General features: G+C 40.0%; 1 protein-coding gene across 4 annotated transcripts in view; it reads left to right on the forward strand.

The window, feature by feature from the left end:
• The first annotated feature begins 3,843 nt into the window (after positions 1-3,843).
• Positions 3,844-17,055, forward strand: part of ctps1b (CTP synthase 1b) — a 33,028-nt gene continuing 19,816 nt past the window's right edge. For 2 of the 4 annotated variants that reach the window (XR_016494661.1, XM_090229381.1), the window contains exons 1-8: positions 4,370-4,998; positions 14,721-14,901; positions 15,008-15,178; positions 15,371-15,471; positions 15,742-15,858; positions 16,144-16,227; positions 16,309-16,389; positions 16,543-16,694. Coding sequence is in view for 2 of the 4 variants with exons in the window: in XM_090229381.1 (XP_090085507.1) it covers positions 14,736-14,901; positions 15,008-15,178; positions 15,371-15,471; positions 15,742-15,858; positions 16,144-16,227; positions 16,309-16,389; positions 16,543-16,694 (872 nt within the window). In the remaining 2 variants the exon portion in view is untranslated. Of the gene's footprint in view, positions 4,999-14,720; positions 14,902-15,007; positions 15,179-15,370; positions 15,472-15,741; positions 15,859-16,143; positions 16,228-16,308; positions 16,390-16,542; positions 16,695-17,055 lie in introns of all 4 variants that reach the window. The other 2 variants (XM_021596594.3, XR_016494660.1) reach the window with 2 other exon arrangements.

Below are 17,055 nucleotides of genomic sequence, written 5' to 3' on the forward strand. Positions count from 1 at the left end.
TTTATTCAAATATAGATCAACAATTTACATTCTTAGAACATACAAAAAAAAAAAATTATAGTGCATTGTAATCACTCTGAAAAAGTCTTATTGTAATGATTTAGGAACATTTTATTCTTGTTATTGTTCACTTGCTTTAATAAAATACTTAAATTGAATTTTTAAAAACTGTAATTTGGGCATAGAATTTTTAAAATTTTGTTTGTGTATGAAGTATTTGGCAACAATAATAAAAAAATGTACAATCATTTCAGTGGTCTTGTTATCATTGCAATAGTAACATGTTAAATATTTCATGTCAAAAACATAGGCAGTGTTCATAATGATAAATAAGTATTCTGCAAGGTTTTCCCAAAATTATGACACAAATTTACATTCAAAGAACAAGTGAGACAGATTCTCACCTTCTTCTTCACAGAAAACACAGATATCATCAATAGCCACACATTTGGATATCATAGAATTACATGGATATATCTTATGTAAAATGTTGAAGTGCACTTCCTTAACTTTGTTTGGTATACAATATTTGTAAGGCCTTAACCATGCATTTTTCCAGACAACGTCAAGAATAAGCATGTTCCAGAAAAACTTTCCACTCTGTGTAAGTTGGTTTTGTGAATGAAGAATTTGTCTTATATATTTATTACAACAAGATCTCTCAAGTAAGCCCACACCTTCCAATCTGAGTTCTGGATAAACTTTGTGATCGTTACCAAAGCTAAGATGAGTTTTCATTATTGTAGTTAGACCACTGGGAATGGCTTTGATCACAGAAATAAACTCCCTGAAAGGTATTGGAAACTCTTTCAAAGTTATAAATTGTTCATATGTGAGAATATTACCCTTGCTGTTGAAAATATAAAGAACACAGTCAATATTCCTCTCATGCCAGCTGGGGTACAATTCCTTATAGATATGTCTGAATTATTCCACAAAAGAGCTTTAAGTGGGGAAAAATTGTGCAGGAAACATATTTTCCAGGCCATTAAAGCTTGTTGGTGAAACCTAGCCAATTTAGCAGGTAATCTTTCAGGAATATAATTACATTTCAGTAAAAATGGAAGACCTCTCAATTTATTAAACACATTATTTGGAATGAAATACCATATTGAATCAGTATTGATCAAAACATTTTCAACCAGTTTATCTTGAAAGTGTTATTTATGTCAACAAAATCCAACACTTCTAGACCGCCTTCAGCTCTTTTGTTTGAAAGGACAGATTTTTTGAGTTTGTGAGACTTACTTTTCCAGATGAAGTCAAGAAAGGTCTTATTGATCTCTTTACGAGTAGCAGGATTTACACATAACGATAATGAGGGGTACACAAAACGAGACAGTCCCTCTGCCTTGGACAGAAGTACTCTCCCAAGTATAGAAGGATCTCTTTGTAGCCAACTATTAAATATATTTTTAGTTCTCTTAATTTTAGGAGAGAAATTCAAATGTTGTCTGACTAAGTGTTTTTTTGACAGATGTATTCCTAAATATTTAACACAGTCCTTTACAGAAATATTTTCTAGTTTTTTATCATCAGAGTCAAATAAACATAAGATTTCACATTTAGAAACATTCAGCATTAATCCTGATGCAATAGAAAATGCAGTTATAGCATTAAGGGCATGGGCAACCTGGTCTTTGTCTCAAGAAAAGAGTAGTATCATCAGCCAGTTGGGAAATTTTGATTTCTTTGTTAAAAATGGTTAAGCCATACAAATTTGCATTAATCAAACTATCTAGAGATAGAAGTTCCACAACCAAAATTAATACAAATGGCGAAATTGGGCATATCTGTCGTACACGTCTGTTGATACTGAATCTTTTGGAAGTATTAAGGTTTAAAAGCACAGAACTATTTATATCTTTGTAAAACATGCAAATTACTTTGCAAATAAAATGTTCACTAAATCCAAAAAGTTTAAGAGACCTAAAGGGAAATTCATGTTCAATTGTGTCAAAGGCTTTACAGAAGTCCAAAAATAAGACAACCGCATGCATCTGAGTCAATTGCATCTGAATAATTTACAAAGTCCAAGATTAAACGAATGTTAGAGCTTATGTGACGGCCCTTCATAAGTCCTGTTTGAGTCTCATTTATAATGATATCTATTCCTTTCTTTAATCTGTTGGCATAAACCAGAGCAATCAATTTGTAATCAATATTTAATAAAGTAATTGGTCTCAAATTGTCAATAAGAGAAGGGTCTTTATCGGGCTTCGGAATCAATGAAATAAGGCCCTGTTTCATAGTGGAGACCATTTCCCCATTTTTAATGCAATCTTGAAACATATTGAAAATCGGGTCTTCTAGTAACCCCCAAAACTGTGTATAGAATTCAACTGACAGGGCCATCAGGGCCAGGTGATTTCCCTTTTTTCATTGAATTCAGAGCCTCTAATTTCTTCAATTGACACAGGTGAATCACAAACTGAGTGGAAATTATCCTCAATTACAGGGCCATAATTCTGAATGTGGCAAATGTAGCTTTCACAACCATCTTCCTGAAATTGAGAGCTGTAAAGGTTTTCATAAAAGGAATTGACAAATTATGATATTGTAATGGGATCTTTGCATAAAACATAGTTAATTTTGAGTGCAGTTATAGATTTTCTTTTGTGGTTTCTCTTTTCAAGTGCAAAAAAGTAACTAGTGTTTCTTTCCCCCTCTTCACTCCATTTTGCTCTTGACCTTACAAAGGCACCCTTTGCCAAATCCATGTAAAGCTGTTCTAATTCTAGTTGTAAAGACTTGAATACAGACTCCTCTTCTTCAGATAGATAATCTTTCTTTAGAAAACTGTCAAACTTGCTCATCATCTCCTTTTCTCTAAGACTCTTTAATTACATCAGCTCTTTGGCGCGTTTAATGGCTACCACTCTGACTTTATATTTGAAAAATTCCCATCTACTTCCATGACCCAAGTCTTTTCTTGCAAAAATATATTTAGCTAATGATTTGATGTTTTCAATGAGAGTAGTATCTTTAAGAAGTGTGTTGTTTAATTTCCAATAACCTCGAGTACCTTTTGATTTTTTAGTAGTTTGTAAATTCAGGGAAATCAAGTGATGATCAGAAAAGGGAGCCAACTGATGATCTACATCTATAACAAATTGTAACAAAAGAGGGACATTAGGAATAAATCTATTCTAGATTTACGTGACATAGTTTTGTTGGTCCCTTTGCATCCGGATTGAAATAACGCCAGGCATCCTCAGCACAGAGATCCTTGCATAATGTAACGATAATGTTACTATTTTGAGGGTTTTGACTCGTTCTAAGAGGAAAACGATCAGCAGATGCATCAGGTATTTCATTAAAATCCCCTGAAATAATTAGAAAAGCCTCTGAGTATTTGTTGCTTAAATCCTGTACTTTCCTGGTAAATTGGGTAAAAGGGGTCTTATTATGAGTATGTGAGTTATGTCCGTATACATTACAGATGATGAACATAGCATTGTCAAGTTTAACAGTTACTCAGACCCATATCCCGTCTTGTGAAGATGTGGATTCTAGAACGTCACATTTCAACTTGTGAATAAGTGTCAAAACACCAACAGAATGATTTGATCCATGACTGAAATAGGCCGTATCTCCCCATTGTGCTTTCCAAAGTTTAAAATCACTTTCCTTCCTGAAGGACACAATCTGCGATACTGCGTTTACAAATAAAAATAAAAATAAAGCTTTCCTTTTTGTAGAATTTCTCAAACCCCTAGCATTCAGGCTAACGATATTGAGTGAACTGAAAACGAACTCCTGCATTAAAAAAAGAAAGAACACAAATTAGATAACACAAGTAGTAATGTGACCAATAAAACAAACAGTGATCCTTGAGAGGATTACTCCGACGGAAAACTACGCTCGGCTGAGGTAGCGGTGGTGGTTAACAGAATAACAAATCTATTTACTTCCTTTTTTGTTGTTGCTGTTGGCAAGTGTTCATCGGTTGTAGTTCGAACGGTACATTTACTCGTGGCAGTATGTTACTGTACTCATGGTATTACTCACAGTTCCAATTTGGTTAATGTCAACAGAGTTACCCAGTAATCATTCTTCCTTCGATAAACGCGTGTGGACCCTTGAACGCAGCCTTTTTTCCCTCTTTGTCGTGCCTTCTCCAAGCAAGTACCAATTTCTACCGCAAACACAACAGTGACGATGAAGAGGTAGTGACGTTGCTCAAGTCCTGCTCATGAGTGTTTACTGTGCAGTGCGCAGTAAATTGTACACCATTTGGCTGATCTGCATGCAACGTCAACCCTTTTCACTTTGTAATATGTAAATCATTGCATTCAATTCTGCCTTGTTTTTGCGTCTGCGAAGTCTTCTTTTGTGTCAGTTTACGCCACACGTGTACCAGCACAGAAGAACGTGCGCAGGCAAGTAGTAACAATATCGTGCATGACACAGAATACATGAAGAATTGACTTTATATCATTACATGTGTGATCCTCCTGGGGCTTGTGTGAACGATTTAATCTGTATTTGTATAATTCGGCGAGTTCAAATCGAGTAGAAGCTAGCTACGAGTTTGCTGTGCTAACTACACCAGATAGTTAGCAAGACAGCTACGGATTAGTATTGTAGCTTGATCAAGTGAGGTCTACTGTTGCAATGGTAATGTACTCTCCCAGTGGTGATAGTCCTTTTACATCGCTAGCTAGCGAGATCATGTAAGAAGCAGCGAACCTGGCTGGCTATACTTGTCATATCATGTGACTTATATTTTAGTGTATAAACATAGTGTATAAACAAAACGATCGAAACAGAAACGATGTGATTGCCATGAGGAATTCGCAATTCATATTCAACTGAAGTGCCATTTTTATTTCCCGCCATTGGATTTCCGCAATTGTGACAAGTTGAAACTGGGTGAACAACCCGTCTCGAGCTCCAGACAAAATAAACTACAGCCACATAGAACACTATAGTAGTTAGAAGTTAACATACAAACATGAACGGTGTTCATGTAATAGAAGAGATCCAAACACTACGGTGAGTGTATTACAGCTACCATGACATGATTGAATGTTATGGTGCTTTCAAGACAACTGGGAATTCGGGAAGATTCGAGTGGTAATGAGGTCAAATCATTACAGTGCTGTTCAGGTCGGAAGGTATGAGCTCGAGAAAGATTCCCGAGTTTCCGACTTAGAATTTCGAGTTGGATGAGTGTTACACGATTTTTCACAGTCGAACAGATTTTTTCCCCCTCCGAGTTTCCAGTTGTCTTGAACGGACACAGGTCGGATATTTCCGAGTTCCCAGTTTAGTTTGAATGTGGCATTAGGCTAACTTTACATTATTTAAATGAAGACTAAGATGTCGGGGGAAACGAATTGCCTCGATCAATCAAACTTGTAGTGTATTATGACAACAAGTACTTCGCCATTTATATCATTCATTACTAGAGGTCGACCGATTATGATTTTTCAACACCAATGTTTTTGGAGGACCAAAAAAATCCATATATATATATATCAATTGGCCGATTAATCGGTATGGATTTTTTGGTCCTCCAAAAACATTGGTGTTGAAAAATCATAATCGGTCGACCGATTGATTATATATATATATAAAATATAAGTATATATATATTTGTAATAATGACAATTACAACTATATTGAATGAACAATGAACACTTATTTTAACTTAATATAATACATAAATAAAATCTATTTAGTCTAAAATAAATAATGAAACATGTTCAATTTGGTTTAAATAATGCAAAAACACAGTGTTGGAGAATAAAGTAAAAGTGCAAAATATGCCATGTGAAAAAGCTAACATTTAAGTTCCTTGCTCAGAACATGAGAACATGTGAAAGCTGGTGGTTCAATATTCCCAGTTAAGAAGTTTTAGGTTGTAGTTATTATAGGAATTATGACGTGTCAACTATTTCTCTCTATACCATTTGTAGTTCATAAACCTTTGACTATTGAATGTTCTTATAGGCACTTTAGTATTGCCAGCCTAATCTTGGGAGTTGATAGGCTTGAAGTTTCCTTGTGGATTGCAATGTAATCGGCATCCAAAAAGGCCAATTACAGGCCAATTCATTGTTATGAAAACTTGAAATCGGCCCTAATTAATCGGTTGATCTCTATTCATAACTCATTTGATTAATGTTTCTCCGGTCTTAAATTGCTTTAGTCCAAAGGCCGGCAGATGGCTTTCATTTCACTATGTATGCAGCCTGCAATACACTTGCATCAGTTCATAACCAAAACAATCTAATTTCAGACTGCAAAGGCGTTGATTTCCTCCTTAACTATATTTAATGGCGAGAAGGTGGGGAACATGTTAGGGATGGGCATGAGTACTCGAACAGATATCAAAACTCAATCTTTAAAGCAATATGTAACTTTTTGTGCAACCTGACCAAATTCACATAGAAATGTGAGTTATAGGTCCTGTCATTCTAATTGAAAGTAAGTCTACACGTGCGTCCACCATCGCGAGCATGGTGATTTTGGCCATCCACACCAGATGCGATGAGGACACACAAGTTGAAATATCAAAATGAACTCTGAACCAACTATATTAATTTGGGGACAAGCCAAAATATTCATGGACATTTAGCGAGCTAGCTAGCTCATTTGTCTTGTGATTTAAACATTGAAATGCACATGTTCCATTTTTCCGAATCTTTGTATAATTTGACACATGAAATCATGTGTTCTCTAACTAATCCACAGATAAAAGGGGAAACCTACTTAGTTTCTAGTAATCACTCCCCCTTCAGCAACTAACTAAGGTGCATTACTGCCACCAACTGGACTGGTGTGTGGAACTCTGTTCATCTTTCAATCACCCATGTGGGTATATGCCCTCGAAAAACCAATGAGGAGATGGGAGAGGCGGAACTGGCAGTGCATCATGCTTCAAAAATAGAATGAAGTTCAACTTTACATGCTGACCAGACAACACATGCACGTTGATTTAGTTCCCCCACATGCATGTTGAAATATCAAAACAAACTCTGAACCAATTTTATTAATTTGGGGACAGGTCGAAAAGCATTAAACATTAATGGCAATTTAGAGGGCTAACTTGCTGTTGCTAGCTAATTGGTCCCGGGATATAAACATTGGGTTGTTATTTTGCCTCATGCATAAGGTACTCTACTATGACAATTAATCCACAGATAAAACAGTAAACTGAATTTGTTTCTAGTCATCTCTCCTCCTTCAGGCTTCTTCTTATTTTGACTTTATATGGCAGTTGGCGACCAACTTTAAGGTGCATTACCAGACCCGACTGGAGTGTGGAACTCTGTTCATCTTTCAATCAGCCACGTGGGTATATGCACCTAAAAACCAATGAGGAGATGGGAGAAGTAGGACTTGAGCGTGACAAATAAACTCAGCAAAAAAAGAAACGTCACTTTTTCAGGACCCAGTCTTTCAAAGATAATTTGTAAAAATCCAAATTATTTAACATATCTTCATTGTAAAGTGTTTAAACACTGTTTCCCATGCTTGTTCAATGAACCATAAACAATTAATGAACATGCACCTGTGGAACAGTTGTGAAGACACTAACAGCTTACAGACGGTAGGCAATTAAGGTCACAGTTATGAAAACTTAAGACACTAAAGAGGCCTCTCTACTGACTCTGAAAAACACAAAAAGAAAGATATCCAGGGTCCCTGCTCATATGCATGGATGTGCCTTAGGCATGCTGCAAGGAGGCATAAGGATTGCAGATGTGGCCAGGGCAATAAATTGTAATGTCCGTACTGTGAGACGCCTAAGACAGCGCTACAGGGAGACAGGACGAACAGCTGATCGTCCTCGCAGTGGCAGACCACGTGCAACAATACCTGCACAGGATCGGTACATCCGAACATCAAACCTGCGGGACAGGTACAGGATGGCAACAACAACTGCCCGAGTTACACCAGGAACGCACAATCCCTCCATCAGTGCTCAAACTGTCCGCAATAGGCTGAGAGGGGCTGGACTGAGGGCTTGTAGGCCTGTTGTAAGGCAGGTCCTCACCAGACATCACCAGCAACGATGTCGGCTATGGGCACAAACCCACCATCGCTGGACCAGACAGGACTGGCAAAAAGTGCTCTTCACTGACGAGTCGCGATTTCGTCTCACCAGGGGTGGTGGTCGGATTCACGTTTATCGTCGAAGGAATGAGCGTTACACCGAAGCCTGTACTCTGAAGCGGGATTGAGGTGGAGGGTCCGTCATGGTCTGGGGCCGTGTGCCACAGCATCATCGGACTGAGCTTGTTGTCATTGCAGGCATTCTCAACGCTGTGTGTTACAGGGAAGCCATCCTCCTCCCTCATGTGGTACCCTTCCTGCAGGCTCATCCTGACATGACCCTCCAGCATGACAATGCCACCAGGCATGCTGCTTGTTCTGTGCATAATTTCCTGCCAGACAGGAATATCAGTGTTCTGCCATGGCCAGCAAAGAGCCCGGATCTCAATCCCATTGAGCATGTCTGGGACCTGTTGGATTGGAGGGTGAGGGCTAGGGCCATTCCCCCCAGAAATGTCTTGGAACTTGCAAGTGCCTTGGTGGAAGAGTAGGGTAACATCTCACAGCAAGAACTGGCAAATCTGGTGCAGTCCATGAGGAGGAGATGCACTGCAGTACTTAATGCAGCTGGTCGCCGCACCAGATACTGACTGTTACTTTTGATATTGACCCCCCCTTTGTTCAGGGACATAATTCAATTTCTGTTGGTCAAATGTCTGTGGAACTTGTTCAGTTTATGTCTCAGTTGTTGAATCTTATGTTCATAGAAATATTTACACATGTTAAGTTTGCTGAAGATAAACACAGTTGACAGTGAGAGGACGTTTCTTTTTTTGGTGAGTTTAGAACCAAATTCTATTTTAGCGCCTGTCTACGCAGATGCTCGCAAGCAGAGTGGGTGCATAACATGTATGTGTTCATTTATTTGTGGTCAGCATGTAAGAAGCAGTAAATCTGTTCTATGTGCGCTATTTTTATGCTTCCCGTTCTTAAGTTTAGCTTTTTGTCTTTTACTTAGTTTTGTACTCCAGTTTCAAACAGCTGAAAATACAATATTTTTGGTTATGGAAAATATCTTTCACACTACACATTGCTTGTTTTGCCACAAACTGAAAATAGGCAAACTATTATAATTTTAGAAACCAGGAAATGGCGGAGCGATTTCTGCATAGTGCATCTTTAGCCAGAGATTTTAAAAAATCCTATAAAACTATTTGGTGGAATGTGCTTTGTGGCTTGTTCCCCAAAAAATTTGTCATTTTGTCTGGAAGACAACGTTACTTTGCTTTGACTCTAGTGTTCCAGTTGTACATGGTTTGCGCACCACAACCAAAAAGAAACAAAGGCAAGCATCACACAGTTCTCCCTAAATTCCCTTTCCCCTCCGTGTCTCACTCACTCAATTGCATTTTGACCGTTCCCTCTACACCGTTGGCCACCAACCGGTTGATCTCCAAGACATTCATAGTCGATCGCCAAACATTTCTGCAAAAAAAACAATGCTGAAGTCTTGTGTTCCAATTTGTATTTTTTCATTCATCGCTGTGGGCGGTAGGTGCACGATTCAGCTGCCTTCTGCACCAGATAGGTGGTGTTCCCATTTTGACTCATTTAATGTGTCTGAAGGTTCAAACTCTAACCTTCCCAGTGGGACCGATGAGCAAATCAAGTGCACTATACACTACCATTCAAAAGTTTGGGGTCACTTATAAATGTCCTTGTTTTTGAAAGAAAAACACATTTTTTCGTCTATTTAAAATAACATCAAATTTATCAGAAATAAAGTGTAGACATTGTTAATATTGTAAATGACTATTGTAGCTGGAAACTGCTGATTATTAATTGAATATCAACATAGGCGTACAGTGGCCCATTATCAGCAACCATCTCTCCTGTGTTCCAATGGCACGTTGTGTTAGCTCATCCAAGTTTATAATTTTAAAAGGCTAATTGATCATTAAAAAAACATTTTGCAACTATGTTAGCACCGCTGAAAACTGTTGTTCTGATTAAAGAAGCAATACAACTGGCCTTTAGACTCGTTGAGTATCTGGAGCATCATCATTTGTGGTTTCGAATACAGACTCAAAGTGGCCAGAAACAAAGACCTTTCTTCTGAAACTCGTCAGTCTATTCTTGTTCTGAGAAATGAAGGCTATTCCATGCAAGACATTTCCAAGAAACTGAAGATCTCGTACAACGCTGTGTACTACTCCCTTCACAGAACAGCACAAACTGTCTCTAACCAGAATAGAAAGAGGAGTGGGAGGCCCCGGTGCACAACTGAGCAAGAGGACAAGTACATTAGAGTTTGAGAAACGGACTCTTCACAAGTCCTCAACTGGCAGCTTCATTAAAAACACCAGTCTCAACGTCAACAGTGAAGAGGCGACTCCGGGATGCTAGCCTTCTAGGCAGAGTTGCAAAGGAAAAAAAGCCATATCTCAGACTGGCCAATAAGAAGAAAAGATTAAGATGGGCAAAAGAACACAGACACTGGACAGAGGAACTCTGCCTAGAAGGCCAGCATCCCGGAGTCGCCTCTTCACTGTTGACGTTGAGACTGATATTTTGCTTGGCATTGCACATTGTTATCTTAGGCTTGTGTGCTGCTACTCGGCCATGGAAACGCATTTCATGAAGCTACAAATGAACAGTTATTGTGCTGACGTCTCTTCCAGAGGCAGTTTGGAACTCGGTAGTGAGTGTTGCAACCGAGAACAGACGTTTTTTATGCGCTTCAGCCCTTGGCGGTCCCGTTCTGTGAGGTTGTGTGGCCTACCACTTTGCGGCCGAGTCGTTGTTGTTCTTAGATGTTTACACTTCACAATTACACCACTTATAGTTGACCGTGGAAGCTCTAGTAGGGCCGAAATGTATGAACTGGCTTGTTGGAAAGGTGCAATGTTGAAAGTCACTGAGCTTTTCAGTAAGGCCATTCTACTGACAATGTTTGTCTATAGAGATAGCATAGCTATGTGCTCGATTTTATACACCTGTCAGCAACGGGTGTGGCAGAAATAGCCGAACACTAATTTGAAGGGATGTCCCTTTGTGTATATATAGTGTATGTGTCACAACAATGAGTTTGGATTTGGTAATAATTGCATGCCGTCTATTTTCAATTTAGGACTTTGCAAACTGCTAGTGCCATTTAGAATTGATTAGCCTAGGCTATAACCCCCCTAAACATAGACGGGTTCCACACTGAAAATATGCAAAAGCATTATTTTGATAAAGCGTATTTTCATCAGAATCATTAAGCCTAGACCGACCTACTCACCAAACAGATGTTGGCTAAAACTGCTTAGACTAGTATAGTAGGAGGTAGGATAGTCAAATCTTTATCTGTAGTAGTGCTGAGCGATAAATTATTTTTGAGGTCTGTTCGTTTTCTGTTCTATTATTAAAAAAGAATCCCGGTTTTTGGTTTCGTAAGATTGTTTTAAACATTAAATACACTATCCATTTTGTGGGTTGAATGCTTTAACACAGAATAAAACAAATAATAAATGGCTCATGATGGTTAACTTCTCACTTATTAACCATAATCTATTCACATTACTTTAATAAAATATTTAAATTGTGTCTATTACATTTCGGTTTATTTGATGACTTTATTATTTCATTCCAAGTCATAATCTCATTTCTATAGAGCTGCTGCTGCCTATGCTGTCTGACAAAAACACTATTTTAGTAGTTCTTCAATGTAAATGAGGCATAATTTTATGAATGCTGAGTACCAAATTATCAATCACTTAGGTACCTCTCGAAGCAACTGCTCTCTATCCCTCTCGATCTGTCCACCACACAGACCGGAAAAGTACATACGCAATGGATTTTGGTCATCGTAGTTAATGAGCACATTTTCTGTGCTAAACTAATATACAGTGCCTTGCGAAAGTATTCGGCCCCCTTGAACTTTGCGACCTTTTGCCACATTTCAGGCTTCAAACATAAAGATATAAAACTGTATTTTTTTTGTGAAGAATCAACAACAAGTGGGACACAATCATGAAGTGGAACGACATTTATTGGATATTTCAAACTTTTTTAACAAATCAAAAACTGAAAAATTGGGCGTGCAAAATTATTCAGCCCCCTTAAGTTAATACTTTGTAGCGCCACCTTTTGCTGCGATTACAGCTGTAAGTCGCTTGGGGTATGTCTCTATCAGTTTTGCACATCGAGAGACTGACATTCTTTCCCATTCCTCCTTGCAAAACAGCTCGAGCTCAGTGAGGTTGGATGGAGAGCATTTGTGAACAGCAGTTTTCAGTTCTTTCCATAGATTCTCGATTGGATTCAGCGCTGGACTTTGACTTGGCCATTCTAACACCTGGATATGTTTATTTTTGAACCATTCCATTGTAGATTTTGCTTTATGTTTTGGATCATTGTCTTGTTGGAAGACAAATCTCCGCCCCAGTCTCAGGTCTTTTGCAGACTCCATCAGGTTTTCTTCCAGAATGGTCCTGTATTTGGCTCCATACATCTTCCCATCAATTTTAACCATCTTCCCTGTCCCTGCTGAAGAAAAGCAGGCCCAAACCATGATGCTGCCACCACCATGTTTGGCAGTGGGGATGGTGTGTTCAGCTGTGTTGCTTTTACGCCAAACATAACGTTTTGCATTGTTGCCAAAAAGTTCAATTTTGGTTTAATCTGACCAGAGCACCTTCTTCCACATGTTTGGTGTGTCTCCCAGGTGGCTTGTGGCAAACTTTAAACAACACTTTTTATGGATATCTTTAAGAAATGGCTTTCTTCTTGCCACTCTGCCATAAAGGCCAGATTTGTGCAATATACGACTGATTGTTGTCCTATGGACAGAGTCTCCCACCTCAGCTGTAGATCTCTGCAGTTCATCCAGAGTGATCATGGGCCTCTTGGCTGCATCTCTGATCAGTCTTCTCCTTGTATGAGCTGAAAGTTTAGAGGGACGCCAGGTCTTGGTAGATTTGCAGTGGTCTGATACTCCTTCCATTTCAATATTATCGCTTGCACAGTGCTCCTTGGGATGTTTAAAGCTTGGGAAATATTTTTGTATCCAAATCCGGCTTTAAACTTCTTCACAACAGTATCTCGGACCTGCCTGGTGTGTTCCTTGTTCTTCATGATGCTCTCTGCGCTTTTGACGGACCTCTGAGACTATCACAGTGCAGGTGCATTTATACGGAGACTTGATTACACACAGGTGGATTGTATCATCATTAGTCATTTAGGTCAACATTGGATCATTCAGAGATCCTCACTGAACTTCTGGAGAGAGTTTGCTGCACTGAAAGTAAAGGGGCTGAATAATTTTGCACGCCCAATTTTTCAGTTTTTGATTTGTTAAAAAAGTTTGAAATATCCAATAAATGTCGTTCCACTTCATGATTGTGTCCCACTTGTTGTTGATTCTTCACAAAAAAATACAGTTTTATATCTTTATGTTTGAAGCCTGAAATGTGGCAAAAGGTCGCAAAGTTCAAGGGGGCCGAATACTTTCGCAAGGCACTGTAAGTGTTGGTTTCATGAGCTGAAATAAAAGATCCCAGAAATGTCCTATACGCACAATTTGGTGCACAAAGTTGTTTATATCCCTGTTAGTGTGCATTTCTTTTTTGCCAAGATAGTCTATCCACCTGACAGGTGTGGCATATCAAGAAGCTGATTAAACAGCATGATTATTACCCGGGTGCACCTTGTGCTGGGGACAATAAAAGGCTGCGCTAAAATGTGCAGTTTTGCCACACAACACAATGCCACAGATGTCTCAAGTTTTGAAGGAGTGTGCAATTGTCATGCTGACTGCAGGAATGTCTGCAAGAACCGCAGACCACGTGTAACCATGCCAGCCCAGGATCTCCACATCTGGCTTCTTCAACAGCGGGATCGTCTGAGACCAGCCATCCGGACCGTTGATGAAACTCGGGGTTTGCACAACTGAAGAATTTCTACACAAACCGTCTCAGTGAAGATCATCTGCGTGCTTGTCGTCCTCATCAGGGTCGTAACCGACTTCAGTGGGCAAATGCTCACCTTCGATAGCCAATGGCACTCTGGAGAAGTGTGCTCTTCACAGATTAATACTGGTTTCAACTGTACTGGGCAGATGGCGAGTGGTTTTAATGTTGTGAACCGAGAACCCAACCGCTACTTTGGGGCAATGGTATGGGCAGGCATAAGCTACGGACAACAAACATAATAGCATTTTATCGATGGCAAATTGAATGCGCAGACGAGATACTGAGGCACATTGTCATGCCAATCATCCTCCGCCATCATATGTTTCAGCATGATAATGCATAGCCCCATGTCGCAAGGATCTATAGACAATTCATGGAAGCTGAAAATGTCCCAGTTCTTCCATGGCCTGCATACTCACCTGACATGTCACCCATTTGAGCATGTGTGGGATGCTCTGGATCGAAGTGTTACAATTCCCACCAGTATCTAGCAACTTTGCACAGAGGAGTGGGACAACAATCCACAGGCCACAATCAACATCCTTATCAACTCTATGCGAAGGAGATGCTGTGTGAGGCAAATGGTGGTCACACCAGATACTGACTGGTTTTCTGATCCCTGTCCCGACCTTGAGGTCACAGAAAAAAACAATTGAACCGATGTCTCAGTTGTTTTAAAAACGGTACAATAACAGACATTTTGGTTAATCGCTCAGCACTAACCTAACATTGATTGTCATCTTCTATTTTTGTTTCTAGGTTTCACATGCCACTATGAAGTACATTTTGGTCACTGGAGGTGTCATATCCGGAATTGGCAAGGGCATCATTGCCAGTAGTGTGGGCTTAATCCTGAAGTCCTGTGGTCTGCATGTGACTGCCATCAAAATCGACCCCTACATCAACATTGATGCTGGCACCTTCTCACCTTATGAACATGGTGAGTGCATTTGGGTGGTGAGTTCTCTCAGACTAAAGCATTTAATCTGTGAGGGCTAGGCCAATGCATGCCTATCTAATTGACTTGAGCTGCATCACCCATCTAGGTGAAGTGTTTGTGTTGGACGATGGAGGTGAGGTGGACCTGGATTTAGGAAACTACGAGCGCTTCCTGGACATCAGGTTAACCAGGGACAACAACCTGACCACGGGCAAAATCTACCAGTCTGTCATCAACAAGGAGAGGAGGGGAGACTACTTGGGCAAAACTGTACAGGGTGAGCGAGAGATCAAGGGTTCTCCGCAAGGCAAGGGGCATTGGGATTAGGGCAACACCTGGAAACCTATGACATCACTCCTAGTTGTTGTGTTGATTTGTAAGGGTCTCTCCGTAGTCCTTTTTTCTATGCTGATCTCGAGTTTCTGTGGATGCTGATTCTATTTTGCTGATGTTTTCTCTCTTATCTCAGTGGTGCCACACATCACAGATGCAATTCAGGAGTGGGTGGTGAAGCAGGCCAAGATCTCAGTGGATGACGATGGGGTGGAGCCACAAGTCTGTGTTATAGAGGTACGAGCCACAGCGTAGTCAAGTTTGTCTTATTATGGGTCATTCATTATAGGCCATTGTGATTGTCCCCATGAAGTTGTTGTTGGTGTCTGGTTTCAGCCAGGGATTGTTAAGCTGGGTCATATTCATTAGGGCACACTGTAGCAACACATTTCAAAATGTTGTGCAATGGAAATCGAGCAGTTCAGATAGTACCTAACCTTTTCAGATGGTTTCTTGCGTTTTTGCCTAGTGAATGTTGAGGTCTCAGGCTGTGTCCTGTTTTGACAGTTGGGAGGCACTGTGGGAGACATTGAGAGCATGCCATTTATCGAGGCCTTCAGACAGTTCCAGTTCAAGGTGAAGAGGGATAACTTCTGCAACATTCATGTCAGCTTAGTCCCACAGGTAAGAGCTTTAACACACACACGCAGAGTAAGGCTTGTTTGAAAGCCGATTTCAGCGTTGTGACAAAGCACATCTGTACCAAAAATGTCCAAAACATTGTCAGCCCTTTACTGAATTAGTACATACACACACACAATTGAATCAAAACACAGTCTTTTGCATAAGCATTGTAAAACATCATGAACACTTTAACTTCGTCTCAAAAGTACATCAGTTGTGTTTCAAGTAAAAGGTTTTACAATGATGCTTAACTGAGAACTGAAATTTCATTTTGTCTGCCTTTAGCCCAGTGCCACAGGAGAACAGAAGACGAAACCCACTCAGAACAGTGTCCGAGAGCTCCGTGGACTAGGACTCTCCCCAGATCTGGTGAGTTAGATACTCCCTCATCCTTTTGCCTTGGGACTCTTGGAATTGGCTAACTATGTGTTTCTCCTAATGTATTTTCAGATCATGTGCCGCTGTGCGACACCTCTGGAGAACGCTGTCAAAGAAAAGATCTCCATGTTTTGTCACGTAGAGCCCACGCAGGTAAGGCCTTCTCTGTCCGTGACGAATTTCCGTTTTCCATTGCGTGCCTAAATGAACACAACCCGGAAAAAAGTAACGTCAACCAGCAACATTTCATATACTTTTGAAAAAACATAATCCGATTCTTATGCTTTTCTCTCTCCCTGTCCCCAGGTGATCTGCGTGGCAGATGTGTCGTCCATCTACAGAGTACCCCTACTACTGGAGGAGCAGGGGGTGGTGGGCTATATCTGCCAGCGGCTTGACCTGCCTATTGAGATGAGGGCCAGGAAGATGCTCACCAAGTGGAAGGAGATGTCCGACAGGTGAATGGGACCCCTGGCCCCCAGTCCAGTTGGACTGTTTTTGGCAGAAATAGGCTTCTGAATGTAGCACTACTCTGCTGTAGTACAATAGTGATGGGAAACAAAGCTTCCTGAAGTATTGAGGCTTTCCAGCCCATTGTGTTGAAATACTGTAGGTTCATTATTCAAGGCTTTACTCAATACAGCGTACAGTGGTGGCAAATATCGCACGTAGTGTAGCCTTTTTGTCTTCAACCAAAAGCAATAACAAACCAGTCAGTTGGTTGTGCAACTAAACAAAGCTTAGGACATCATTGATCTCGTGCCTCTGATAAAGTGATACAGGCATCAGCACACTGCTTTCAAGTAGACTGCTCTGTGA

The sequence above is a fragment of the Oncorhynchus mykiss genome, chromosome 3, assembly GCF_057628025.1.
Source record: "Oncorhynchus mykiss isolate SJ-2025 chromosome 3, ASM5762802v1, whole genome shotgun sequence".
NCBI lineage: Eukaryota > Metazoa > Chordata > Actinopteri > Salmoniformes > Salmonidae > Oncorhynchus > Oncorhynchus mykiss.